Raw genomic sequence first — 27,052 nt, 5'->3', positions numbered from 1 at the left:
TTAAGAGTCCAAGGTGAAGTTGTTTTTGTTGTTGTTTTATTTTGATTATTTTAGAATATTTTTTTAAAAAAATTATGTGTAGGAACATGTATGTGCATGCATGTATGTATGTAGGCCTGCAGAGTGTAGAAGAAGGCATCAGATCTTCAGGATCTAGAGTCACAGATGAGCCAATACGTAGGGGCTGGGAACAGAACCTGAGTCCCTTGAAAGAACAGCAAGTGTAATTAGTCACTGAACCATCTCTCCAGTCATTGAAGTTGTTCTTGAGCTTGCTAAGTGTCAAGCAGACATCTTATAAAGTAACCTAGAGAGAGGCGGATATCCCATGTTAAAGACAAGGTGGTTGGAAGTGTGTCCCTGGTGGCAGGAGGTGAAATGTAGCATGTAGCTGTCAACAGAATTAACAGGAGCTCAGATACTCCCTGTATATGGTGGTTTGAGTAGGAAACGTCCCCTCGGAAGCTCATAGATTTGAACACCGAGTCCCCGGTTTGTGGTGCTGTTGGGAAAGGTTATAGAACCTTTGGGATGCACTTGCAGGAGGAAGTACGTCACATGGGCGAGCTTTGAGGTTATAGCTTCACCCCACTTCAGCATAATCCACTCTGCTATTTGCATGTGTTGGAGATGCGATCTCAGCTTCTTGCCCCAGCCACCTGTTGCTATGGCTCCCCCCTCCATTGTGGACCCACCTCCATGAACCTGAAAGTCAAAATTAACTCCCCCCTGTGAGTTGTTTCTGGTCATAGAATTGTACTGTAGTAGCAGAAAAGTATCTAATACACGGTGCTTTGAAACGTTTGCTCTCATAATACAAGGAATCATGTAGGAAACCCTGGCTGAAGCAGGAGGTGGGGTTGGCCAAGAAGGATGCAGAGAAAAACAGCAAGAGAATCAGGAACTTTCAAATTAGCCCCGTGTTCACAGGGACGCCTTCGGATGCTAGTGAAAGAAACAGACAAAGTCTGGCTTTATCATAAGGGTATCTATTGCCTTGTTAGCAAAAACCTGTAAAGAGGTGTTTTGACGACATACTGGGCAACTTTGATGACCTCGTGGTTGGCTTGGGCTTTTCCCATCTCTTCTTCACCCCCTAGGTCTGTTAGTTTTTTATCCTTTGGGTTGTTGCCTCCCGAACTCAAGAAGGTTGCCCCCGTTTTAGCATATCGTATCTGTTTAAACAAGAAAAGATAAAGGCAAAAGCTTTTCTTCTGGCGAGGCCTTTTTAATTTGAGTATTGAAAAGTCTCTTGGGGAGCATCTTTTCATGTCTTGCTAAGCTGGGTCACGTGCTGTGGTTTGCTCCCAGGAAAGCCGAGAAAGCCACTTTGCAGCTTCTCGGGAAGGAGAGAGGCAAGAGAGAAGAGTACCAAACCTGGCTTTTGGAAAGTGAGCCACAGAGAATGTACCTAGTCCCAAGATCAAACACCATGGTGTAGATAAAAGCACAAGGTCATGGCTTTAGATCAGCCATGGGACCAGCTTCCTATAGGACCAACTTCCTATAGGACCAGCTTCCTATAGGATCAGCTTCCTATAGGACCAACTTCTTTTTTTTTTTTTTTTTTTTTTTTTTTTTTTCGAGCTGGGGACCGAACCTAGGCCTTTTCTAGGGCAAGCGCTCTACCACTGAGCTAAATCCCCAACCCCTAGGACCAACTTCTTATAGGACCAGCTTCCTATAGGATCAGCTTCCTATAGGACCAACTTCTTATAGAACCAGCTTCCTATAGGATCAGCTTCCTATGGGACCAGCTTTCTATAGGACCAGTTTCCTATAGGATCAGCATCCTACTGGCCCAGCTTTCTACAGGACCTTGCACCTGTCACTTAGTCTCTCCAAGCCTGGGGGAGGGGATCTTTTCATCTTCAACACCCCTAATTTTATTTAAAAGTTCTTGCATGAGCTGGTGAATGGACTGTCCAGTGTTGTTGTTGTTGTTATTGTTGTTGTTGTTGTTGTTGTTGTTGTTATTTTGATTTTGATTTTTTTGAGACAAGGTCTCGCTATGTAGCACTGGCTGGTCTGGAACTCACTATGTAGACCAGGCTGGACTTGGACTCACAGAGACCCACCTGCCTTTTCCTTCCACACGATAGGATTGAGGTCACCATGCCTGGCTCTATGGCAGTATTTTTAATTTAGAGACCTAGCTGTTACAGGCTGCTGTGTCTCTTCTTTCCTCTGTCAGAGTACATTTGCTGAGAGATAAACTCCCCTGTTCACAGACTGATGGAAAGAGACTTGTAATCCAGTGCCTCCTGGTTCTGGTTTCCGGGTCCTTTCCCAGGGAGGACAACAGATTCAAGAATGTTGAAAAAAAAAAAAAGACCATTTGAGCTAGGCTGAAGGCTCCGTCTCACAATGAAGGGTTCTCTTTCTCTCACCTGGCGTTCATTGCCTCCCTAGGCAGATCCACCTGGCTCTGTTGTCCAGATGTAGACCGGGTAAAAATTTCCTAGAGCCCCATCTTTGATTCAGTTCATGCAACAACACAGGTTGAAACCCCCACACCACCCCTAACACACACACCTGAATCTTCAGTCTGTATCCCAAAGCACAGAACACATTTCACCAATGTGGTGAGGAGTGAACCGTAAGCTGGTTACTATGTTAGGTGTGGCAGGGTGAACACTGATGGTCAGCACAGCACAGTGCTGAAGGCAGGATCCTTCTCTGTGGGGGAATGACAGGAGTTAGCGTACTTCCAGGGAACAGTTTTAGACACATGCTTAGTGTCTTTGTGGTTGAATTTTGTCTTTAAATGCAAAGCGATGCTCATGAATGTTGTTTGATGTTTATGTGAGAGTATTTTGCATGGAGTTCATAGTTTGATAAGTGGTTTTCAAGTGGACTTTATAAGTCAAGTAGGTTACTTCCAACAGTGCGGTTGGGCCCCTTTATTGAGGTTTACACAGAACACAATCATGACTTCCTCCTGCCAGCAGAGGGCCTCCCCACATAAACTTCAACATCAGTGCTTCCTGGTCTGCCTGCAGCAGAGCCTTGAGATGCAGCAGCCTGGAGATGTAAGCTGTGCTGGTCCCTGCAATTCCTTAAATTAAATACATCGAGACGTCTCAGAAGGTAGAGGCACATGTTGTGCACAGGCAGGCCCCGTGACCTGAATCCGGTCCCCAGAGCTCATACAAAGGGAGGAGAGAACCAACTCTACATGGTGTCCTTTGATCTCCAATCTCCTCACCCACCTGGGCTTCCCACATACATATCATGCTTATGTGAACAACAACAACAACAACAACAACAACAACACACACACACACACACACACACACACCCCTAAATAATTACTGACTGTGTTTCTTTCTCTGAGGAATCCTGACCAATACGTCAGAGCAGGGCTTTACATGCTGCAAAACACTGTCATGTCCACAACATTGGAAATTGACACCTCAAATGAACCATTGAGTCCTTCAGTTACAGTGGTGGGAGCCCGCTGGCGAGAAGACACACCGATGCCTTCCTGGGATGCAGCTGTTGTTGACGTATTTATGATACATCACGTAGACAGGAATGGCATGGACGTTCATCTCTTACCTTGCCTTTCCTTCGGGTGGTCAACACGCTGACCTTCACAGCCAGGAATCCCTTCAAACCTTGAAACCCTCAGTTCTGCTACAGAACATCTCTGTGGTAGCTGGAAGCAATTGCTTCCCCATGTACCGCATGTACCCAGGGGTAATAACCATGGTGACAGAGTGAACATCAGGGTAGCTTGTAAATCCATCAATAAGTCCAGCTTTTGTAAACAGGGCACGAGTTAATAAGATAAAGGAATCTCAGAACTGCTTTTGTCTCAGCATGTGTGCGTTGTATCGTTACATTTAATAACGCAGTACGTGCTTAAAAGTATGTAGGCGCATGGAGCCAAACAGGCCCACCAATAATTTAATGGCATATTGCCTCTGCTTAGCTGTGTTTTCCATATAAGGCAAAAACCCCACATAACTTTGGAGCTGCAGGAGGCATAACTGTATTCATTGTTGTTTTGCAGTAAAGGGTAACTCAGCAGGCACTGGTTGCACATTCCTAACGAAGTCTAGTATCCAGGAGGTTCTTGACCTGGCTCCTGAGATAACCTCTGAGCCCTTGGAATTCAGTGACCTGAATTGCTGCTCCTAAGACACTACAGGCAGAATACTGATGCAAGATTTGATATGTCTAGGAGATCGGCAAGGAAAAGCCAGCACGCCATGGTGGTGCTCGACTTTAGCTCTTTGGATGTAGAGGCAAGCATATATGTCTGTCTGTCCCAGGCTACCAGGGCTACATAGTAAGACCTTGTTTAAGCAACAACAACAACAAAGATAAACAAGAAAAACACTTTCTTCTACTCTCATCTCTATACTCCTTCGTGTATATGTTGTTGCGTTTTATAAAAAAGAAAGAGAGAAAGAGGATATGTTTGGTAGAGGTATGAGGAGGTGGGAGGGGGTGCCTCTGCCCGGCCCATGCTGTGGTATCCTTTCCTCCTGAGGTACCAGCCACATGATGGGTATAGTGTGGAATAGAGTTTATTTAGGGGCATGGGGAGGGGGGGTGGAGGAGGGAGGGGGTGAAGGGGAGGGGGGGGGAGGAGAGGAGGGAGGAGGAGAGGGAGTAGAGGTGAGACCATCCAGGAACATGGGGAGAGAGAGGGGTGAGGGGAATGGGGAGAGAAGGGACAGTAAAGAGAGTAAGAGAGCAAGGAGGTGGTAAACAGCCCTTTTTAAAGCGAGTCGGCATACTTGTCTGTTGCCAGGTAACCGTGGGACAGAGTCTAGAAGAAATGCTAACGTGTGGTGTGCATTTGAGTTCCAGTGGGTGAGTGATTTGTGGAATTCGGTGCCTGGACGTGAATGAGCGTATGGTGGTCCAAGGTTGATGTTTGCTGTGTCCCTAGGTCTCTCTCCACCTTAATTTTTAAAGTGAGGATCTTTCTCTGGAGCTCACCCATTCATTAGGCTGGGTAGGCCAACCAATGATCGCTGAGGATCTTCCTGTCTGCGCCTCCCACCCCAGTGCAAGGATTACAGACACACACAGTGTCTTCCACCTTTGAGCTGGGGGCTGGGGCTGAGGCCCATGGTCTTCATGCTAACCCAGCAGGGCTGAACCATCTTCCCAGCCTCCTCACTTCTACCTCCCAAGTTCAGCTGGAGCTGCTTGTCCTGAGCAAAGATTTTATTCATATAGGAAGGAAAGCGGAGATTTGAGAACGTCCTAGTCAGGGCAGGAAGCTCATTGCCAGCACTAGGTGTTCTCAGCCTGGGTCCTGCACATGCTTCATGCGGAATCCCACTGTTGACACCATAGGAGTTTGGCCCTCCCCTTTCTGTTTGTGTTGTGCTAGTTTCCATCTGCCTGGATGTGTGTCCTCTGGCTGCTGGCATTTGGCAGTCAGTGGGACCTGCTTAGATGCCGTAGAGGACGGAGTTACTGAGGAGGTGCTCTAAGGCGAGGAGTTATCAATAAGTCTCCTGGGGTTATCCACTTTGCTATTGAGCTAGGACTTTGTTATTGAGGACTCCAACTTCCAGAATTCCTCACTCCTCTGCACAAGGAGAATGCAGATGCCTGGGGCAGGAACTGTACGTATCCCATAGGCTTCCTTCTCTGGGCTCTTGTTTTCCCATTACCCTGTCAGAATTTCCCAAGACCCTCTCCTCAAATCCTGGACTTGAGCCTTCACCTCAGTCGCTTCTGAGGGAAATCGGTCTATGCCCTGGAGTCTCTGTTTCTCTCTTTGCCTCTCTCCCTTCACTCCCCCCTCCCTTGTATACAGACCTGTCTCAGAGTCAGGCAGAAATTATCTGTAGAAGCAGTTATTTCTAAGACCAGAGGTCCTGGAGTTCGGTGGCTCTCCCTGCCATTGTGGAGCATTGGCCAATATTGGTCCACGTTGGCAAAGGGAGCAGAGATGATAGATGGGTTAGAGTGCGGGGGTTTGGAAGCCCTGAGTATGTAGGGTGAATAAGACGCATGGGGACCAGCTGCAGGGAGGCAGGTCAACCTTGGATGATTCAAGGCTTTTGTATATAATTTGGGGGCCTGGGGGTAGGAATGTCTAGGATGGGAAAAGGTCATTGGCTGAAGGCTTAGGGTACCAAATGCCTCATTAGCATGGGAAACATTTCAGGAATCTCAGGCACTAGTTGAATGGGTTCTTATCAGAAGAAGTTGAACCTGTAATCTATCTGAGGCTACATGACATTCTACAGGTAGAGGTGTGTGTGTGTGTGTGTGTGTGTGTGTGTGTGTGTGTGTGTGTGTGTGTGTGTTGGGGGTGGGGAGTTGAGTTCCCTAGATGAGGGCAGAGAAGGGAAGCCCTGCCCATGAAGGGAGTCCTCCATTATTGCACCAAGCCCCGACCAAGGCTCTCCCGACAGTGGTAGACTTTGACCTTAATTAGCAGTTTTCCCACAGCTAGAGGCAGAGAGGCAAACGGAGGCAAAGAGAGGCCTTTCCTGACCCAGATCCTCTCTTTGTGCCCCACCTGCTGCTCCAGTGATGATCCCACCCATGCACCCCGCATGAGTTGCTGCCATGACTTCGGTCCTTAGAAGACCATGTAGGTTCCAGCTCTGCCCCTTCCTAAGTCGTGGCTTCAGGCGAAAGGTTCCCCGGGCTCTAGGTGTCAGTCTACCCCTCTGCAAACTGAGGGGCTTGAGTGGATAATCTGTCAATTCCCACCTCCTGTGTACAACTGTACTTGATAAAGAGCGAAGGGAGGAAGGCAAGACTTGTCTTGAGGGGAGGAATTCTTTGGTACTCACAACCAGTTATGAGGGGCTCTGTGACCCTTCTCCCTCTCCACGGGTTCGAAAGAATCCCAGTTTCCAAGTTGGCTTCACATTTGCCTGTGACTACCCCAGCTAGAAGTCTGGTTTCAATGCAGGAGAAACTCAGATGCTCTCTATAGGCCTCGTTAACAAACGTGCTTAGGGAATGCTAAGTTCTATGAAGCAGAATTTAGCTAAAGGAGTGTGGCCTCCGACATGACTGGAAGGTAGGTGGTGTACTGACCGGGGAATGTCTGTGGCTGGTCAACCGGGCCCTTTTAACGGCGGTTCCCAACCTTCCTGATGCTGCAACCCTTGAATACAGTTCCTCATGTCATGGTGAGGCCCAAACATAAAATTACTTTTGTTGCTTCCTCCCGACTGTAACTTTGCTACTGTTGTGAGTGGGAATATAAATGTCTGTGCTTTTAATGGTCTTGGGTAACCCCTCTAAAGGGGTCATTTGAGCCACCAAAGGGGGTGCCACCCGCAGGATGAGAACCACTGACTTAGAAGGTCGCAGAAACCCTGTGGCGTCTGGTACTAGGGATTGGCAAGCTTCTGGCCGGGGGGGGGGTGTGTGTGTGTGTGTGTCAGATACTGAATGCCTCAGGCAGCTGGGTCACGTGGTCTCCATTGCAACTGCTCAGCTCTGCTGGGAAGAGAGGGCAGAGCAGACTACAGCTGCTTACCTTGGGCGCTGAACTTGAGAAAGCCAAACCACTCAGTGACCAGGATAAATCCTCCAATGCTATTTCCCAAATGGAGATTTTTTTTTTTAACCAAAAAAGCCATCCCAAGATAAATTGTCAAAAATTTAAATATAGAGTCAGAAATATGTGAATGCAAGAAAATAGCCATGTTTCAGTGAAAACCTGTAGGTTAGCTGGCTGGCTCATGTTAAACAGCCTCCCCGGACCCCTGGAAAGAGGCCTTTCAGGAAAGTATTAATCTTAGCATCCTGTGGCTAGGTGTAATTGCGATATATCCTTTTGGGGACCTTCTTTCCTTCTTAGTTCTTTTGTGCTATTTAGGACACTAAACCCCCTCCCCACCCCGCATCCCCGTCTTATACCCCTAATACATTCTAAAACATTTTAATATACCAGGCTTCACATTGGACATAGAAGTCTTTCTAATAAGAAAACTTGAACAAGGTTTTTGTCCCGACTGTGGGCTGGGTCTTCAGTGACATCACCTAGGTAGGGAGACACTCCTTGTGGTTGTCCGGGACTACGTATAATGTCCAGTCCCATATAAAAACCCCAAGACAGCTACAAAAGTGACCGAGAGCATCAGTGAAGTGGAACTACAAGACAAGGATGATTTGGGTCCCAGTAGGGGCACAGTGGGACTGTGTGAGTCTTCACTGTGCTTCAGAACTCTGGGAAAGGTAAGGCCGATGCGTTGTTTATTTCTGGTTTCTTCCAGTTTCTATCTGCAGACTGCAGTTGACTGTGAGTATTTACTGGGGAAAGGAGCACCGCCGTACACTTGGCAGATGGTTTGGGGAGATTCTGGTCAATGGCTCAGAAGCCTCTCATCTTGGTGTAGGCGCATTTCAATAGTAGTGCGTTCTAACCAGAAAGCCTCCCTAAGACGTCGAACAGAAACAAAAATGTAAAACTCTCCATCTATATCTGTTGAGTAACAGATGGAGCTGGGGCTTCATAATCTTGTCACATGTATGACAGAGCAGTCGGCTTCAGATGGAAGGAACCTCAGATACCTGAGGGGTGTGGCTCAGGCGGCTACGTGGGACAGGTTTGTTCTCTGCAATTTCATGATGTCGAGACCTTCTATGACAATAAGGACCAGCCCTGATCAAAGGTGTGGAGTTGACACCAAGATTGTAGAGCTCTCCAAGATGGACGCCAGACCTCAGCAGCTAATTCTGATCACACACAGGTAGATTCTCTCCTTGCGGAACCCCCGCCCCACCCCGGAACCCCACATTCGCATCTCCAAACACTGGTCTTCATGGTGCAGGGAGAAGCCAGCAAGGCTCTCATGACTCCGCCACGGTAAAAAAGATGCCAGTCAATGTGACAATGCCCGACGGATCTATGTTCCAATAAAACTTTATTTGGCTCATCCTGATCAAGTTTAATAATATTTAACAGATTCTTTTAAGAACATGACTAATTATCACAATTCTCCGTGAGCTAGCGGTCAGTCAGCAGCATGTCCCTTTACTCAAAAAGTAAAGCTTCCCCCCTGACGACAAATGGCACATAAGGGGTGGTGTGCATTGCATTTTTTTTTCTTAAAGAAAAAAAAAAAAAAAGGAATAAAACCTAAACCCTTTATATTTACATACTTTCCACTTAAAAACCCGGTCGGCGTGATTAATTGTTTTAAAATATATGTTTCTGGTGCACTGTACGTTTCAATGTACAAACCACAGTCAGCGAGATTTAAGGTGCTGCGTCGTGAGAATGAACACAGCCCAAGGAGATCTCTCAACAGAGCAGCTGGACCTCTCGTGGGTATCTTTGGGATGTCGGCAGGGGGAGGGGAGAGGGAGGGGAGGGGAGGGGAGGATAGATACCAGTGGCGGAGTGTTTGGGAACAGACCAGGGACTGTTGGTATTCCCCTCAACCCCCTGCCCCATGCTTTTCCTGCAGAGGCTTGGAACTGATTCCAAGTTTCTCTTAACCTGAGCCACCAGGGTGCGATTACTTTGAATCCCTTTCTTTGCCTCGGGTTCTCCCTCTTGATAGCTGGCTCTTCAGGACACCCGAGGTTAGGACCTTTCTTTAAAGTCCTGGTTTATCTTTCTGGGTCTCTTGCCTGAAGGTTGCTATCTCTCAGGCCATCCCTTTAGGGTGTACTCCCGGCTAGGACTAAAATGATCCTGGTTGCGACATTAATGAAGGATGATGGGTGTTCTGTGGAGTCTTCCCTCCTAACTCATTTGTTTTTATGAAAAGCACCTTATTGCTTCTCCTACAAATGAGCCATTTGTGCCAAGAACATTTGGTCCTGGAATCGTCTCGGAGAGGAGCTCTGTGTGTGTGGGTGGGGTGGGTGGGATGCTGGGGATTAGACAAGAGGGATTCTCGCAATTTCCGTCTTTAAACTCATCCCTGTAGGATCTCCACTGGAGAACAATGGCTGTGTTGAGTCAGGAAAGTGCATAGGGCATGCAGGAGGAGGCTGTAGGCACAGGCCCGGGAGATGACTAAGTTTAAGCAGCCCCCAAACTGCTGTGCTAGGAAGGAGTAACTCCAGGCTGAGCTGGGTTGGGTTAATACAGGGAGGTGGCAGGTGAGGACATTTAAGCACTTGGGGAGTCGTAGAAATATGTCTGGCGACTAGGAAAAAGAAACCGGTTCTGTTTCCGGTTTCGGAAAACAGGAACCGCTGGTCTAAATTAAAGGGACGGATGGGACAGACAGTAAGGGAAAGCGAGAAGCACTCGGGACCGTTTTCTGACCAAAAAGTCAGAGTAACCCCAGCAGAGGAAGACATTATACTGTGGTCAGACACTGGTCCAGGGATAGGAGTTTGGGACACAGGCTTTATCCTGACCACCAGGCTTGTGGTCCTAATGGCTTCACTGGGCCCAAATGTCCATTTGGGACTAGGTGGGTCACACGGCTTGGAAACTATGTCTGTAAGCTGTTTCTGACCCCTCGTAGGGCTGTAGACTTCGGTCTGAAATCCCTTTCTTTCCTTGTACACTCAACAGGCCTTTCCCTTTGATGGGAAAGTGATAGCTCCCAGCCAGGGTCTGCTCAAACCCGCTCCCAGAGGTTAAAGGCTAGTTATTAAGGCAGTTTAAGAAATGGACATTCCTCTTGCTCCCCGGACCCGCGTGTGTTCTGCTAACCCCAATGCAGCAGAGAGGGGCTGAAGTAGTACTAGGAAAGCAAGGAGGCGGTCCAGCTTTCTGGGTGGGGTCTTGCTCCAGGAGTTCTCCCACTACCCCTTCTGTGCTCACCACCTTTCTTTGGAGAAGGCCTCTGTTTGCACGAGGTCCCCGGGGTGCTCGGAGATGCACGCACCATTCAGGTCGCCCAGTTTGTTTTCCGGTAGGTCTTCAGGTTTGGTGCAAAGCTTTAGGGCACGCGAGATGAACACATCTAAGTCGAATTGGGGACTGGCACCCCCATCAATGGGTGTTGGGTGTCCCGGGGGTGAAGCAGAGAGACGGGGCTCTGGGGCATCAGGGGGAGGACTGGCACGCTCAGGGCCACTTTGTGTGCTCTTGACCCACTGGGCGATCTCCAGAAAGAGGCTTGCTGGCTCATCCTCACGTGACACTGGGTCTGCTGCTACCGCAGCCCTGGGGGGTGCGCTGGCCGCCTGCTTCCAGTGCGACAGGTCCAGGATGAGCTTGGGTTCCGAGTAGTGGTGGGGCTTGTTGTCACGCCACAGCAGCTTGTCCAGGTAGGACGGAGACCCCACTTTGTAGTCGCAGGACCGTCCATAGTCGGCCTCAAAGGCGCGCTCCATGGACGAGTGCGACTGCTCCAGGAAGCGCTCGGAGCTGCTCTGTGAGTCCTTGCGTGGGTCCACCTGAACATCCTCCGCCAGCGGAGTAGAGCCAGCGCGTGGGTCGCGCTGCACCTCGCTCGCGTCCTGACAGCGGTCAGGCCGCCATTCCAGATCTGACGACAGGCTCACGGGATACCTGCAAGCATGCAAAAGAAGGCACGATGTGAAGCACACCCAGGATGAATGGAGAGCCAAACCGCCTAATCCCTGTCGTCTACTTACAAGTCCATTCATTATTCCTCCTAGTCCCTAAAGGGCAGGTACTATCATCCCTCAAGGTTGGAGTGTGATGGCCCAGGTGAAAGTGAGCTTCAGGGGCCCAGCTAGGGGGGCTGATCTGTGAGTTTAGTCTTTAGTACCAACGGCTTTCTTGGACACTCACTGCGTGCAGGCATTACGTGATGGATTTGTGAACAAAGCAACAAAACAGTCTTCCTTATGGAACTTTCTAATTGGTTCACCTATGTAACCCATATAACAACATGGGGTCGTGTTAAACTGGGGATCTGGACCCTGCAGCTCTGCACTGGGACCTGGGAGGCTCCTGGTTGCTCCTGCTGATCCTCAGACTGCACTTTGAGTGGCAAGGCCAGTGCTTCCTAATCCTGTCCCAGATTTGAATCACACAGGAGGATTAAAAGTAAGTACCAGGTATCCCTTGCTGCCCACTACCAATGTTCTGGTTCAGTAGGTCTAGATGGCCCTGTTTGGGCATGTTTATGAGATTCTCCTAGGGATTCTCGCAGCCCAGGCTGATAACCTCTGCCATGATGGATCTGGATAGGTGCCTTGTAGCCCCTGGCCTCCAAGCAGAGCAGATGGGGCCTGCAGAAAGATCACAGACACCATCGAGGGAGGCCAAAGAGCCTTGGAATTCTGCCCTCTACTGACTGCCCCGTAGCCAAGGAGACTGAAATCAGATAGCTAAGAGCAAACGGAGGGCAGATGGGCAGGCAGGTGGCTGGCTGTCAGCTCTGGCTGAACCCCTTTCTTATGCCAGGTACTGCGGTTGGAAGCACAGACAAGGTGGCAGCTCCTGGCCAGCTGCTCCCTGAGCCAGAGGGCTGGTGCTCACACAGGACAATCAGACCAGCCAAGGCCAGGCAGGTGCAGCCCATAGGCTATGGGGGTACTCTGGCTGGAGAGGTAGGGGAAAGGACTTGTGCTACCCACCTCCCAGGGAACACCATTAATGTGGGCATTGCCCTCAGAGTTCAATACCACCCTTTGCCTGAATGCCCTCGAAGTTGCAGGGGTTTCTAGGAAGAAGAGCTGGGAAGGACCAGCATCTGTCTGGTACACTCCAAGTGCTGACCATATATGATCTACTACCTTGGTGGCAATTCTGAGAGGACTTAGTTTGAGCACCACAGTCCTAAAGATGAGAAGATTAGCATTCCACAATGGTGAGTGTCCCTGCAGCCAGGACTTGTCCTTTGTGCAGGTGTGACAGAAGAAGCCCAGGAGCTTCAGGTACTACCCTGAACTAACTAGCAGTGACCTGGGGTACCCTGCTACAGTCTCCTCTGGTGCCAGTCCAACACTGTGAGCCTTGAATTCTGTGGCATGGAAGGGGTGGGCACAAGTCTAAGAACTAGTCTCGGCAGCCTCAGCATGAGGCTGGCGGAAGAGCCTATTAATCTCCATCCTCTGACAACAAGAAGCTAACAAACCTGCCCCAGATAACGGTGCCCTGCCCCGCTTTGCACCCCCCTCAATTTCGAAACCTATCATCTGTCAAATGACTAAAAAAGAGAAATTGCCTCTCTGTCACTTATGTAACAAGCTGTCAGAGTCCCATGGCAGTGGGGTTCCCAGTGAGCCCCCTCAGAGCTGGCAGCTAAGCACCCCTCTACCGCTCTTTCTAAACCGAGCAGTACTGGGGCTGCCTCCAGATATTAGCAGATGGTGGTGCCCCAGTGCCTGATCTGAGAGAGCCAGGACAGGAAAGGATCTGAGATCAGTGCTACTCCTGCGGCAATGGTTTAAACATCTCCGTGTCTCCAATACCGACTCTTGCCAAGGGTCCCGAAGCCAAGTGAAGCACAACATTGAAGATCTTAAGTGTGGGACACAGATACATTTTGGGGATGGCTTTACATGGGTTTGCTGTGTAGCATGATGCCAACGTCTTAACCTCACTATGCTGTGACTTTCTCCTGGACAGTAATAATGACACGGCCTCTGTCAATGATACCCTCGGGAGGTGCGAAGGATGTGCAAAGTGAGAATTGTTTCACGACAGGGAATTGTGCACTGTTTCCTTGCTTTGCGTTGTCACCGTTGACCTTCCAAGGGCAAAATCATGACTGAAAGTGTTCAGTGGTAGGGTGGGTTACCTAGCATACTGTAGGGGAAAAAAAATCCAGCCTGTTCATGAAATGTTACAGCAGACACTTACTCACACTTGCCCCGTGTGCCCAAGTGTTCACTGGTCTCAGGGTATCAAGGAAAGCTGGGGGCATTGTTCTGGGGAATGGAAGTGCCTGACTCACCCAGATGGCTAGTTACTCCGAATGTTTGGGGACAGGAGAAAGGCAGGGAACTAACCTGGGAAACGTGCCCAGTGCAATACATAAAATGAGAAACAGAGGTCATGGAAACTCAATGGCCAAAGGGAAACAAGAGGACAGGGGAACATGGCTCCGGACGCCAGCCCCGGACACCCACCTGTCCCAGTTGGAGAGCTGGCTCTGACTGGCAGCCATCAGTACGAGGTCGTCGATCTCGTCTTCAATGCGGAAGGGGTGTTGTGAGGTGGGCTCATCCTCGGGGCACGAATACGGGCTCATGTAAGGATGCTGTAGCCCCATCTCGGCTGTTAGGCGGTCCATGGGGTTAAAGGTCAGGATCTTCTCCAGAAAGTCAATGGCTGTAGGGAGCAAAGGCCGTAAAGCTCATGCGCTGTCCCTGTCATGCTGAGAAGGGCTCTCAGCGTGGGGACAGTCCCTGGCGCCTGTGACTTTGTGTTTGCAGGAAACTGCTTCTTGATTTTGCAATTGAACTAAACAGGGTTGCAAATGGATAAGGTGGCTTTGCTGAGGGTCTCACTGCTGGGCAGAGGAGCCTAAGGCCACAGTCTGCCTTATACCAGTCTGCTCTAAACACAGGGGTTGGGGACAGAAAGGGGTGATTCTTGAGACACAGATGTTCAGTTCCACTGGGATCCTCCTGGCAACATCAGGGACAGCTCACAGGAGTGGGATTCAGGGTATTCAAACATATTGCCTCTGACTGGGTTGAGGAGAGGTAGGAGCCCATAGGAGAAAGCCCGGATGGGAAAGATGAGTGTGGAGGTGTGTGGAGGGAGAGGGCGGCACAGAGGATGCCCATGCCACACCTCCAGTCTGAGGACAGAGTTCTTTCTACAGTATGTCACCCTTGGACTTCTCACAGAGACAGGTGACTTAATCAATACTCAGAAACACCAAGCACTCTTTTTAGCGGACACCTCCTGTGCTCGTCAGCTACCCACCAGTGACTAGATGCAGGGGACTCTGGGTGGCAGCCGAGTAGGAAAGGCCAGGAGCCTTGTCACAACAGTGGCCATTTGTCAACATGTATGACAGTCTATGAAGCCCTCAGCAGCTGCTAGTTGTCTGAGGTATGCTGGTTGTACAGCATCCTGCACCCAGGAGCTACGTGCATCCCCCTGAGCAGGGCTGTGCCCTGGTTTATCTCAAGGCCTGGCTTGGGGATCCGTAGAGCTTCTCACCCCGTAAATTTTACTGGCTCCATCTGAGCCTCGGTTATTCATGTTCTAGCCCACATGTGAACTCCAAGACTGGGGTATCTATTCTCACAGATCTTCAAACTGAACCGAAATGGCCCCTCATAACAGCCCTGGATCTCTTGTCAGGAAACATCACCAACAATGTAAAAATCAGTGACTTTGGAAGGTTAGCGGCTTCCCAAGAGGATGCAATGGTCTTGTATGACCCCGGGCTGAAAGATCAGTTAAGCAGCAGAGACTCTGAGCACCCCCTGATGCTCAGAGGGTCTCTGGCTGCAGAGCCAGAAAAAAGATCCACCTTAAACTGCTCGGGACTGCACAGATTGGGCAGGGTACAGCAAGTCTTTCCTCTCTGGGACCTCTCCTCAGTCCCACATGCTACCCATGGCCTTTAGGAAAAGCAAACGAGCACCAAACCTCTATGCTCACTGCTATATTCAAGAGAGGCCAGTGAAGTTGGGAGGGGAAAGCGCCAACCCAGGCTGCTCCCCTGACAGGGGTGACATTGTTCTTGTCCCTCTCCCTGACAGCCCAGTCTCCAACCAGTGCTCAAAGACAGAGAAGTCTCTCCTCTATCAATCCTAGATCTGCTCCCCCTTAATCTTCACCCCTGGGCTTAGCTCTGCTGGCACTGGCCCCCTGAACCAACGTGACCCCTCTGTCCTGTGATTGGTCTTTGTTTTAAGATAATGGCTTTGTACCCTTTCTCATAGCATTCCATTGGTTTGCTTCTTCGAGACTCTCCTGCGTTGAGGGTGGCTTATGACTGCGGCCATTCTGGACTAATATATGTATCCTGCTTCAAGCCCAACCACAGACCCACATTCCTACAGGAGTCTCTGAAGCCTGCTTGGTTTCTGCTGAATGTGCTTGCCCAGGGTGGCCTTGAACACTTTCTTTAGAAAACAGATCTGAGGGGCTGGTCCTGGCAGAGCCATTCAACCTTAAATAGCTGAAGACATTTCTTGAACAATGAGAACCGTCCTCTCGTCCACTGTAGCCCATCCAGGGTTCTTAGAGCCTCAGGCATACTGGAAAGATTCCCTCTGGCAGGTGGGTAGGACTCGGCTCCTCACCCAGGATCCCTTCTATCTGTTCCTACATCAGTTTTGTCTTTTTTTTTTTTTAAACCAGACTTTCCCCTTTGGATGTATTTACTTGTATTCTACCAAACTAGACGTACCACACCCACTTGTACTATCAGGTCCTGCCTCCCTGGATTGTTCAACTGTCATGTGATGGTCACTCAAGCTGCTGAGAGATGATGTCACCTGGAGTTTCTTGTACCCTTTGAGGGTACAACCAGGCAATTCTTTGGCTTCTCTTGGCTTGGAAACCTTGAATACACAGTTAAAGGGGATGAAGCTGAAGGCCACCATGGGCTCTTTTTCCTGATGCTTTCTCACCACAAGACCAGCGGTTGCTGGGGTTACTTCTGAAGACAAGAGGCATACTAGGGAAACACTAGCTGAAGCTTCACGGTGGGAGGTAAGCTAGCAAGCCTTGAAGGGGTGTTTGTCAGCTCTGGGGTCAAGTACAGATATAGAAGTTGGATTGTGGAAGCCCATATAGACTCTGGGCTCTTCTTGCTCCTTCGGCTTGACCATGCCTATGTCCCTTCGAACTCTTGTCCCTAATTCACTCTCCCAGCTTCAGAGGATTAACAAATGTTGACTGGTCATGGTGAAGGGCCTTGTATTTGTTAATGATTTTGTCTGGAGGTAGTGTCCACCTCTCTCAGAGCTACCTCAGCGAGGGCTGCTGGGTGTGGCTGCTTGCGGAGAGGAAGGAGATGGGCAACAAAATCAAGATCCAGAACTCCTGGAGTTAAGCCACTGGCTCCATTTCCCCTCCTTTCTCTGGGGAAGGAGGGCCACATGCTAAGCCTTCCACATGCATTGGAAGGGCTGTCCCAGTGCCTGAGGTGACCTTGTAGAGCAAGCCCACTGTGTTGGCCCCTATGTTTGCCATCAGACTATTATGGAACAGAACAACTGCATCTTCGTCTTTTCTCAATAAGAAGTCAATCTTACTCAAGCCATTGGGATCTCGGATCCCCCTTAAAATCGGCTGAGGTTGAATCCCACCTACATGACAGACCCACCGATGACATAGCACATACAACCTACAGAGCAATTCGTTTACACCACAGGCCTGAGCTCACATTACTTATCTGTCACCACCAACCTATTGTGGTTTGGATTGGAAATAAATGCCCCCCCAAAGATGAGTGTCGAAGGCTTGGTCCTTAGAGCATTGATAGTCTGAGAGTATCAGAATATAATTTATCTACTAAAAAGTGGTGGAGTGGGAGGGCTCTGACCTCACCAGTGAGTCCATCCATCCGTGGGTTCATAACTGAATAGGCTGTCAGAGGAGGTGATGAGGTCGGATTAGACGAAGTGGTTCCCTAGGGTGTATTCCTCAGGGGTGTGTCCTGTTGGTTGCCACTCGCTCATGTTCTTAGGTTTGTTCCTCCCTCCTCTTGTTCCTGGCTCACAAAGTGACCAGTTTTCCCTTTGCCCTGATGCCCTGATTCCCAAAGACCCATACACAAGGGGGCTGGGTGACTGAAACTCAGAAACTGTGAGCGAAAATGAACCTTTTCTCCTTTATGTCTCTCATGTATTTTGTCAGTCAGGGAATGCTGACCAACACATGCTCTAAGGAACTACCACACCTATTTTACAGTTAGGAAGCTGTTCTGTTCAAGTCGCGACGACACAGCTAGTCACTGGGAAGTGGGAGCCGAGCATCCGTCTAGCCCTGAGACTGAGAATGGCATTTTTTATACTGTATCATGTCTCCAGTAAGGGAGGCAGGCAGAGAGTAAAACATGCAGTCCCTCTAGTGACTGCCTCAGAGGCTGCTGTGTGGCCAAAACCTGCACTCTGAAAGCACATGTTGACTATTCCTTATCCAAATTGCTTGCTGCCTGGATCTTCTTTTGAATTTCAGGTATCTTCTGATCTTTAAAATATTTATATATTCCTTACAGGTTGTGAACTCCCAGTCCCCAAATCTATACACCTTAGTGTTCTAAATCGTGAAACTCTTTTGAGCTCATAGCCAGGAGAAACAGCAAGGGGTTTCTTGCACCCATTGCCAGGGGCGCTTGATGTCGGAATCCTAGACATCATCCCGTTCTTTGGATAGAGGACGAACCGCCCTTGCCCCTGCCTGACATTAAAGCCAGAGCCCAGCCTCTTGGGATGGAGTTCCAGTGCATTACCTTCACTGTTGACATCCGGGAGTAGCTTACCCAGCGGCCTCTTCACCTCCCAAGTGCTGCTGACAAAGGACGGCATCACCCTGAGCAGCTCCTCCTTGTCTTCCTCCCGGACTACGGGGATGGTGTCTAGGATGAGCTGCATCTGCTCGAGCTCGTGAGCCCCTGGGGAGGCAAATGCCACATGGGTGACTTCTTTCCCTGGACCATACATGGGGAGGCTCCACAGTAGCCCCGGCTGACTAGAGGACGCCAGGGGAATAGTGGGCAGCACTGGACTCAGAACCGAGGGACTTGGGGTCTAATATTCACTGCACCACTAATTTGCCATGTGGCCATTGCAGAGTACTGCTGTTTCTGGGGCTGGCTTTGCTAAATGCATGGTTTAGTTGCCCATGAAATGTCGCTCAGGGACTCATGTATTTGAACACTTGGACCCCAATGGGTTAGTGCTACTTTGGGAGACTGTGGACTTTTGTGACATAGAGCTTACCTGGCTCACAAAGGCCAAATGGGGAAGACCTGGCGGTCAGTAGCTCTGGTTGTGGCTTGAGTTCTCTGTTTCCTGTGCACCACTGAGATGTGAACCAGCCGTGCAATAGATTTCCCACTAGCACTGAACTTCACCACGCTTCATCCACCAAGCCCTCCCTTCCCTGACACAACACTATAAGCCAGCAATAGCTTCCATGAGGTGTTTCTGTCAAGTGTCTTGTCACGGTCATGAGGACAGTAACTTGTCTAGTTCTGTCTGAGGTTTATCTACTCCGCCAGCATCTGCCATCTCTGGAGCAGGTATCTCATGAGGACTGAGCCACCTGGTGCTGAGGCCACGGGAGCAGCAAGGCTATGGCTTTGCACACTCTCCACAAGGCTGGGGAAGGAAACAATTACAAGGCTAGGGCGAGCCTTCTTGGTAAGTTTCCACAGAGGAGGAGCTCATCCAGAAAATTCTCAGGACCAAGAAAATAGGGAACCACATTTGAGTTTGGAAGGTCTTTTGAGCTCATTCCCTGTGTAGGCACAGGGAGGAAGGTGGGTTCTGTCAGCTCTGGAGGAGAAGCAGTAGGACAGGATAGAGCCAAGCATTCATTCATCCATTCACTCATTCATTCAATAGTTGTACTGATGATGAAAATGGCTCCCATAGGCTCTCAAGTTTGAATGCTTAGTCACCTGGAAGTGGAAATGTTTGGGAAGGATGAGGAGGTGTGGCCTTGTTGGAGTGGGTGTGGCCTTGTTGGAGGCGTGTCCCTGGAGGTGGGCTTTGAGGTTTCAAAAGCCCTCACCAGCCCCCCGTATCTCTGAGGCTTCTGCCTGAGGATGAGGATGTAAAGTTCACAGCTGCTCCAGTGCCACACCTGTCAGTTTCCTGCTATGGTGACCGAGTGTGTGTGTGTGTGTGTGTGTGTGTGTGTGTGTGTGTGTGTGTGTGTGTGCAGCTCTCCCCAGCATCACCTTCCCACCATGACACTTCTGCCTTGCCACAGATCTGAATGACTGCAGCCAGCTGAACGGTGGCTGACACCTCTGAAGCCCAGTCAAAGTTTAGGTTGTTTCTATCAGGGAATTTTGTCACAGCAATGCAAAATGATAAAGGGAGATGAGCGAGTGACAGGGGTGAGGAAAAGCTGGGGAAGTGTTAAGTAGAGACAGCACGTGCTCCTGCAGGCATGGAGCAAGAACAACATGGGGGCGAAGTGCCTCGGGAGAGCCAGCAGGTACGGACGACTGCTGGGGGCTTCCGCGGAGCCATAATGGAGGACAGGGGCTTCAGTGGGAGTTGTTGGATTAGGGAAGCAATGGGTTAGTTGGTGGGACCACAGGACAGGGAACGCATTACCAGAGAGGGAAGGGGAAGGGCCTGGAAACACTGAGTGGCGGTGTTAGCATTTATTCTGAGTACGAGTGTGACTTAGTTCATGTGAGCTACTAGAACAAAATGCCCTAGACCGAATGGCTTCTAAACATCAGACATTTATTTCTTGAAGTTCTGGAGGCTGAGAGCTCCCAGATAATGGCATTGGTGGATTCAGTGACCAGTGAAGGGTTTGCTTCTCATAAAGGCTGCATTCTTGTTATATCCTCACATGGCTAAGGGTAAGGGAATTCCGGCAGCCCAGGAGTCCCACGGAGCAATTTTCCCTGAGCCTCATTTTTTAATAGCACTACACTGAGGTGGTGGCTTCAGACCACAGCAAAATGGCTAGTAGAGTGGTGAAGTCCTGTGCTCATGGGGCTAATTCGGCTTTTGTGGGATTTTTGTATGAGATACACTACTACAACGTACTATATCTACAAGAAGAATAAAAAGCAAAAAAAAAAAGTCATTTAAGCAAAAGCATGTTTTCGTCTTGGTGGGTATTTCACATGCCATTTGAACAACACTGGGAAGGAAGCACATGGCCTTGGCTAGCAACTTACCAGCGAAGAGCATTTTCCCCGTGAGCATCTCCGCTAGGATGCAGCCAGCTGCCCACATATCGATGGCTTTCGTGTAGTTGTTCGGGGACAGGAGCAGTCGCGGAGAGCGGTACCACTTTGTCACTAACCCTTCCGACAGATAACCCTAGAAGAGAAAGTCCCCTATGTTATCGGCCAGAGATCTGCAGATGCTGCCCCCCTCCCGTCCCAGAGAGAATCAGAGCTCCTTTCAGTATCCTGTCTGCTTGTGATAATAGCTGTGGGGAACTTACGAGGTCCTGGAACTCTTCCTTGTGGGAGGGAGGGGGGTCCAGGGCATCAATATTTTTGGAAGGAATGTTTTCCACACCCCCTGAGATATAGCCAAGTCTGCCCACGTTGGTTATTGGGAGTCATGTTCAAGTTCACTGCTGCCATCAACCGTCATTATGAATCATGGGGGTTGCGATCAATGGATGACTCTGAGAAGCAGCGTTGATTTGAAGTTAAGCCAGTGATGCTTATACTAGTGATGGGAATTAACACCGCCCCAAACCCAGTCCCCAGATGAGAACAAGAAGAGCCTTAACCAATACAGTTAAACGATGCACCACCAAAGCAGCCCTAAGCCACAGGGCAGCTAGGGCTTCCTTAGGACCAGGGGATGCTGGGGATTCTACTGAGTTTTGAGGGATAGGTGTTTTGGCTGATTTGGGTGACTATATTATGATATATAGCCTGGGATAGAACTGATCCTAACTGTACATGACAATGGCCTTTCATGTATAAACAGAGAAATATATTCAGGAAACACAGAAGACGTTGTCCTCTGTGTAACTCAGAAACTGGTCCTGATGTGAAACGTGTACATGGATTTTCCGGAATAGTTCCTCACTGAAGGAAAAGCACGAACTCTTTTGTAGGTAAAAGCTAAGACCAAGGGGTCCATGGGAAATTCTGGGATTGGTCTTGATATTTGCTCCTGCTTTCAGCTTGGCACCCAAATTTTTCTTTATTCTGATATAAAAAGTATCACAGTCTCAGGTCAAAGCAGACAAAAAAATGAGAAGCCCATGTACCCTGCAGCCTTGGCACTGGTTGACCAAACGTTGAAGAGTGGGCCCATGACCGGTGGGAAATGGAAACGCTGAGGAAGATGCTTTTGTCGTGGTGATCTGGGGTTTCGATCCTGGCTCCTACTTCCTTTCTCAAATCAGGCCATGGCAACCAGCAGCAGCCCCAATTTTCCTGCCCCTTTCCATCTTGAAGTTGACCATAAAGACATTCTCGGATCTATCTTTGTCCATAGGGTGTTTCTCATTTTCAAGGGAAACAGAGAGACTGGGAAGAACCCAGGCCCTCCACTCATTCTGTGAGCTCTTGGTCTACATTTTTTTTTAAAGATGTATTTATTATGTATATAGCATTCTGCCTGCATGTACAGCTGCAGGCCAGAAGAGGGCACCAGATCTCATTATAGATGGTTGTGAGCCACCATGTTGTTGCTGGGAATTGAACTCAGGACCTTTGGAAGAGCAGTCAGTGTTAACATCTGAGCCAACTCTCTAGCCCCTAAATTTCTTTCTTTTAAACTGGTCTCCTTTCTCCTTGGTTGTATACATTTCAGCTGTGATTGTTCAATGAAGTCTCGAAAGTCCACAGGACAAGTCTTGGAGAGGGGGCTTCCTTGGAGGCCCAGAGAAAGGCCTGCCAGAGCCATGTCTCTTTCCCATAACTCACCTCACTGTATCTGCTCATCTGTGCTCCCTTGAGTTCTGTGAATGACTCTACCAAAGGAACCAACCCAAAGAGAGGTCATGGAAACCTGGATTGACAGCTGATTGGTCAAAAAGTTCCAGAGACTGGGACTTGGTACTAGTGTCTCAAGTGGGGACACTCTGGTGGCACTGAGCTCTCCCTGTGGGACCTGATGCTATTTCCAGCTAGACTGACTTCTGAGGACATTATAGTAGCTAGTTTTGTGTCAACCTGACTTCATTTTCCTCTCTACCTCAGGATACACCTTAGCTAGAAATGACTAAAACATGTCCAGCCTGGCCTTCACGTCTAACTTGCAGTGTTAGAGGCTGCCTGCCCATACTCTCCTCTCATATCCATTGGATGGATGTCCTCAGATGTGTGTGTGGCCCTACCTGGCTAACACACTTGAGAGAGTCACCCCACCCCTTCCCTAAGAGCACTGGATGACATGCCCCTCATGAGTAGCAGCTCTGGCCTGTTCCATAGCTGCTCCTAGCTTGCCTGGCCTGGTGTCCGTCTCATTGGAAACATGACTAACACTAGGAAGGACTGACAGGAGGGCTAAGGGAGTGCTGCCCTGCTTGTGTGGCCTGAGCCCCTTCACCATGAGACAGCTGTCAGCCTCCTTAGCCCTTGTCTTCAACATACTCGACTTTGTGCTTAGTTCCAATTCCTGCTTTCAAAGGCAGGAGGGGGAGGCTATGTAAGTTGATAGTTTTCATTTTTTCCCTCGTTCCGAAAAGAATTAGTGAGTGAAATTATTATAGCAGTTACCTGTTTTAAAAGTCAGGTTTACCGTGATGTGATTTTCATGCAGTACAATTTGCCCATTCAGTGTGTGGTTCTATGGGGTATTTTTCCCTCCTAATTTTTCTTTACCTGTATGGGTGTTTTGCCTGCATGTATGTAGGAACAGCCCGTTTGTGCAATGCCCATAGGGACCAGATGAGGGCATAGGATCCCCTGGAACTAGAGTTACAAAGGGTTGTGAGCCAGCATGTGGGTGCTGGGAATTGAACCTGAGTCCTCTGGAAGGGCAGCCGGAGAGCTCAAAGGCTGAGCCATTTCTCCAGCCTCCGCTTCTATGATTTTTTTGTCAAAGATGTCTCTACCCTCCTAACCTTGGTATTTCACGACCTCCAACACTTCCATCCCATCTTCTTCTGGCCATCTCTAGGGCCAAGCCCTGGCAACCAATTCTTTCTGTTCTCCTGGGTTTCTGTAATTCTTTTTTTTTTTTTTTTAAAGAATATATTTATTTATTGACAAAGTCTCGCTGTGATGGGTACTATGAAGGTTGGCCTTGAGCCCCTTTTTTACTTTTTTCAAAGAAACACATATCTTATTTGCATGTGCACAACTATTGTTTCCCTATATATTCATGTGCACCAAGTGAGTGCCTATTGCCCATGAAAACTAGAAAGGCGACATCAAATCCCCAGAACTGGAGTTCTAGCGGTTGTGAGCCACCACGGCGTTGCTTGAGTCAAATCCACGTTCTCTTAACCACTGAGCCATCTCCCCAGCTCCAGCCTCAAACTCCCAACGTTCCTGCTCCCGTGTGCTGAGCTGACAAGTATTTACGACCTCCCCAGTCTTCTGGTTTTACCTCAAACACGATACCATAAGTGGGACCAGTTTGTAGCCGTTAGCCTGACTCTTGTCACTCAGAACAGTGCATCAGAAAGTCACCCTTGTCATGTGTACAGTAGATGCCTGTGATCCTAAAAACCACAGGGACAAGCTAACGTGTTTGTAGTGGCTCTTTACTTGGTTTTGTTTTCTTGCCGGAGGGTGAGTCTGTCAGAAAGGTAAAGCGCAGTACCCACTGGGAAGGTGGCTTAAGAGTTTCCACTGCTTATTGGCTCAATAAGCAGTCTTGTATGGGAGAGAATGTTCTGGAAGTAATCTACCTCATTGCAGGGACTAGGGGAACAGTGAGGACATAGGGCTTCCTTCTCAACCCCTTGCTCATTTGCTGGGACAGGATTACTCGTAGGCCACAGTTTTGAACCAGTTTGTGACACACGCTAAAGACAGTTCTTTACCTTGCAATAAAACCAACAACCTGCCGGACTAGTGACAACCAAGCGATTTCCTTTTGGAGGCTGGGCCCCCAAAGTCTTTACAAAGAAAGGTATAGAGGGGAATAATCAGGAGCTCCTGGGCACTAGGGGTTTGGAGAGTTCCTGTGTCTTCTGCTAAGCCCTGTAACAAGAGAAGACCTGGGACAAACAGGGCCTGGCTCTAGGTGGGAACAAACAGGGGCTCCACTCCTGGGTCTAAGGGGTAGACACCAGGGCTAGGGAATCCCGCCTGAATAAACCCTAGAGAGCTGATCGGTGGAAGCCTGGGGGTGCCCATCACACCATACTGGAGATCTGAATCCAAAAGAGGAGTCTGTGGAGAGGTGCGGGGGTGACATTCAGAACTTTCTAGAAACAAAACAGAACAAAAAAAAAACCAAACAAACAACTCCCAAATATCTAGGCATGGGACTTGATTTATCAGCAAAGCTCATAAACCAGTGAAAAGGAGGTCTTCCACGCTGTGGCTCCATCTAGAAAAGCCTGTCCTCAGCTGAGTTGTGTCTTGGGCAGCTGTGCACTGTGGGGCTGGCTGAAGGGGTGACATGCACTAGTGCAAGAGGGGCACTCTCTGCAGGCAGGGGTCGAGGCTGGGACCTGGTTGCCGTGGGGATTGTGCGGCACCATTTCTCTGAGAAGACAGGAAGCCCACACCCAGGCAGGGCTCCCTGAAGCCTTCTCAGTGTGCATAAGGCAGGGCCAGGGATGCTCCTTTGTATGCTCTCATCTGCTGCTCTCCCTGCCTTCAGCGGGCAAGGGCTCTGGAGACATGATGGGCGAGCAGGGTTGGTAGCCGGGTAGAGCGCGTGCTTCTGAAGCTGCTCCTCCCACCAGGCCATCTGCCGGCTTTTTGAGTGTGTAGAACCCATAGAAGGTTTTGCTTTCAACGGCTTCAAAGTGTTTGGGAAGCAGTCTAGCAGCAGCTGCCCTCTGCAGAGTGTAATTGTGGCCCCAGTCGATCTAGACACAGGGTATAATTAAGGCTCTGAGTGTTCCCTTCCCACGGGGAGCAGGGGCCAGCCCTCCCTGTGCCGGTGTGGGGACTCAGAATAGCCCGGATCCATATTGCTCTAACAGCAGGGGCTGGCACTGGTCCAGCGAGCTACACTGGGCCCTCCGGTACCAGGTCTGCTTGTCGCTCCGTGTCTCCCCTGCCTTAGCCTAACAAACCCTTTAATGATGAGACGGCCACTAATCCACCATCAGGTGTGCGTAGGACTATCCTACCCATGAATGAAACTTCAGCCACCCCCACCCCACCCCACCCCGCACTGAGTATGTGCGCATGCATTCGGGTTCTGTGCGATGCGGCGTGCGCACGTGCCTCTGTGGGTGCGTGCGTAGATGGGGAATAGGGTAGGGAGGTTGTTTTCCCCTCCTGAGTAGATGCTGAATGTGGCCACTGTTCCCAGGCCAAAATAGGATGTAAGGGGCTCTAACAGGATTTAAAGGACTCTAATAGCTTCTCTTTCTCAATTATAAGTTTCCAGAATGTGGGCTGGAGAGATGGCTCAGCGGTTAAGAGCACTGGCTGCTCTTCCAGAGGTCCTGAGCTCAATTCCCAGCAACCACATGGTGGCTCACCACCATCTGTAATGGGGTCTAATGCCCTCTTCTGGTGTGCCTGAACAGAGCTACAGTGTACTTTTATATAAAGTACAGTGTATATTTATTTATATAATAAATAAATCTTTTTAAAAAAGTTTCCAGACTGTATCCTGGGAACTGAACATGGGTCAAATCCCAGTGGAGGATATATAGAGCATCATGTAGTGGGAATGGTGAATGTTAATATGAAAGGAACAACAGCCAGGAAATAACCATGGTTAATATGGATAGGAGACATAGCCTCCTCCAGCGTGTGTGTGTGTGTGTGTGTGTGTGTGTGTGTGTGTGCGCGCGCACACACACGTGCGTGCATATACATGTGTATTTAAATCCTACCTGCACCACTTGCAGCCCATGTGACTTAGCTTTCCTGTGCCTGTTTCCTTGCATAGAGAGAAGCATGACTTTCAGCCTTGGGGGCAATGGGCTGTGGCAGATCTGGGTGTGGAATAGATGCTAAGATCCTTGCAGGACTTGGGAGCCATCCTTGTGGGCGGGCTGGTGAACTCAACGGCCTGGCACAAAGGCATGGTGAGATGGGCATTCACAGGCTACAGGACCCAGAGGGGTGGCATGAGAGCCACACTTGCACCTAGCAAGGTTGCCGTCGGAGAGCTAAGGGGTGTGACATCTGTCGCCTGCTAACACGAACTAAGAGCTACCATTTCCTTCGACTCCTGTTCTGTATAGTACACATCAGCTCACTGCATCCTTGCAACAGCCGCTTGAGGTGGGGGCTCTCCTAATAGTTACTGTATAGGAAGGACACAGGCACAGAAAAGATAAGTCACACAGGCTGCAAGGGGTGCGGCTAGGATTTAACCCCAGCTTGTAACCTGAAGAGGGGCTCTAGTACTTCACACACGAGACTGCAAGGACTGACCATGTCAGCACTGGGCTCATAAGACAGGCAGAGAATCCAAACCCAGAACGGACAGCCTC

At 49.4% G+C, this 27,052-nt stretch overlaps 1 protein-coding gene across 1 annotated transcript in view; it reads right to left on the bottom strand.

The window, feature by feature from the left end:
- Positions 1-8,848: 8,848 nt before the first annotated feature.
- Positions 8,849-27,052, bottom strand: part of Mapk4 (mitogen-activated protein kinase 4) — a 49,633-nt gene continuing 31,429 nt past the window's right edge. Inside the window, exons 2-5 of the mRNA XM_032885454.1 lie at positions 20,676-20,820; positions 18,255-18,416; positions 13,960-14,161; positions 8,849-11,425 (exon numbers count right to left, since the gene is read on the bottom strand). Of these exons, the coding sequence (XP_032741345.1) occupies positions 10,729-11,425; positions 13,960-14,161; positions 18,255-18,416; positions 20,676-20,820 (1,206 nt within the window). The 3' untranslated portion in view covers positions 8,849-10,728. The remainder of the gene's footprint in view (positions 11,426-13,959; positions 14,162-18,254; positions 18,417-20,675; positions 20,821-27,052) is intronic.

The sequence above is a fragment of the Rattus rattus genome, chromosome 15 (genome assembly GCF_011064425.1).
Source record: "Rattus rattus isolate New Zealand chromosome 15, Rrattus_CSIRO_v1, whole genome shotgun sequence".
Classification (NCBI taxonomy): Eukaryota; Metazoa; Chordata; class Mammalia; order Rodentia; family Muridae; genus Rattus; species Rattus rattus.
This window is presented reverse-complemented; position numbering and strand designations above follow the sequence as displayed.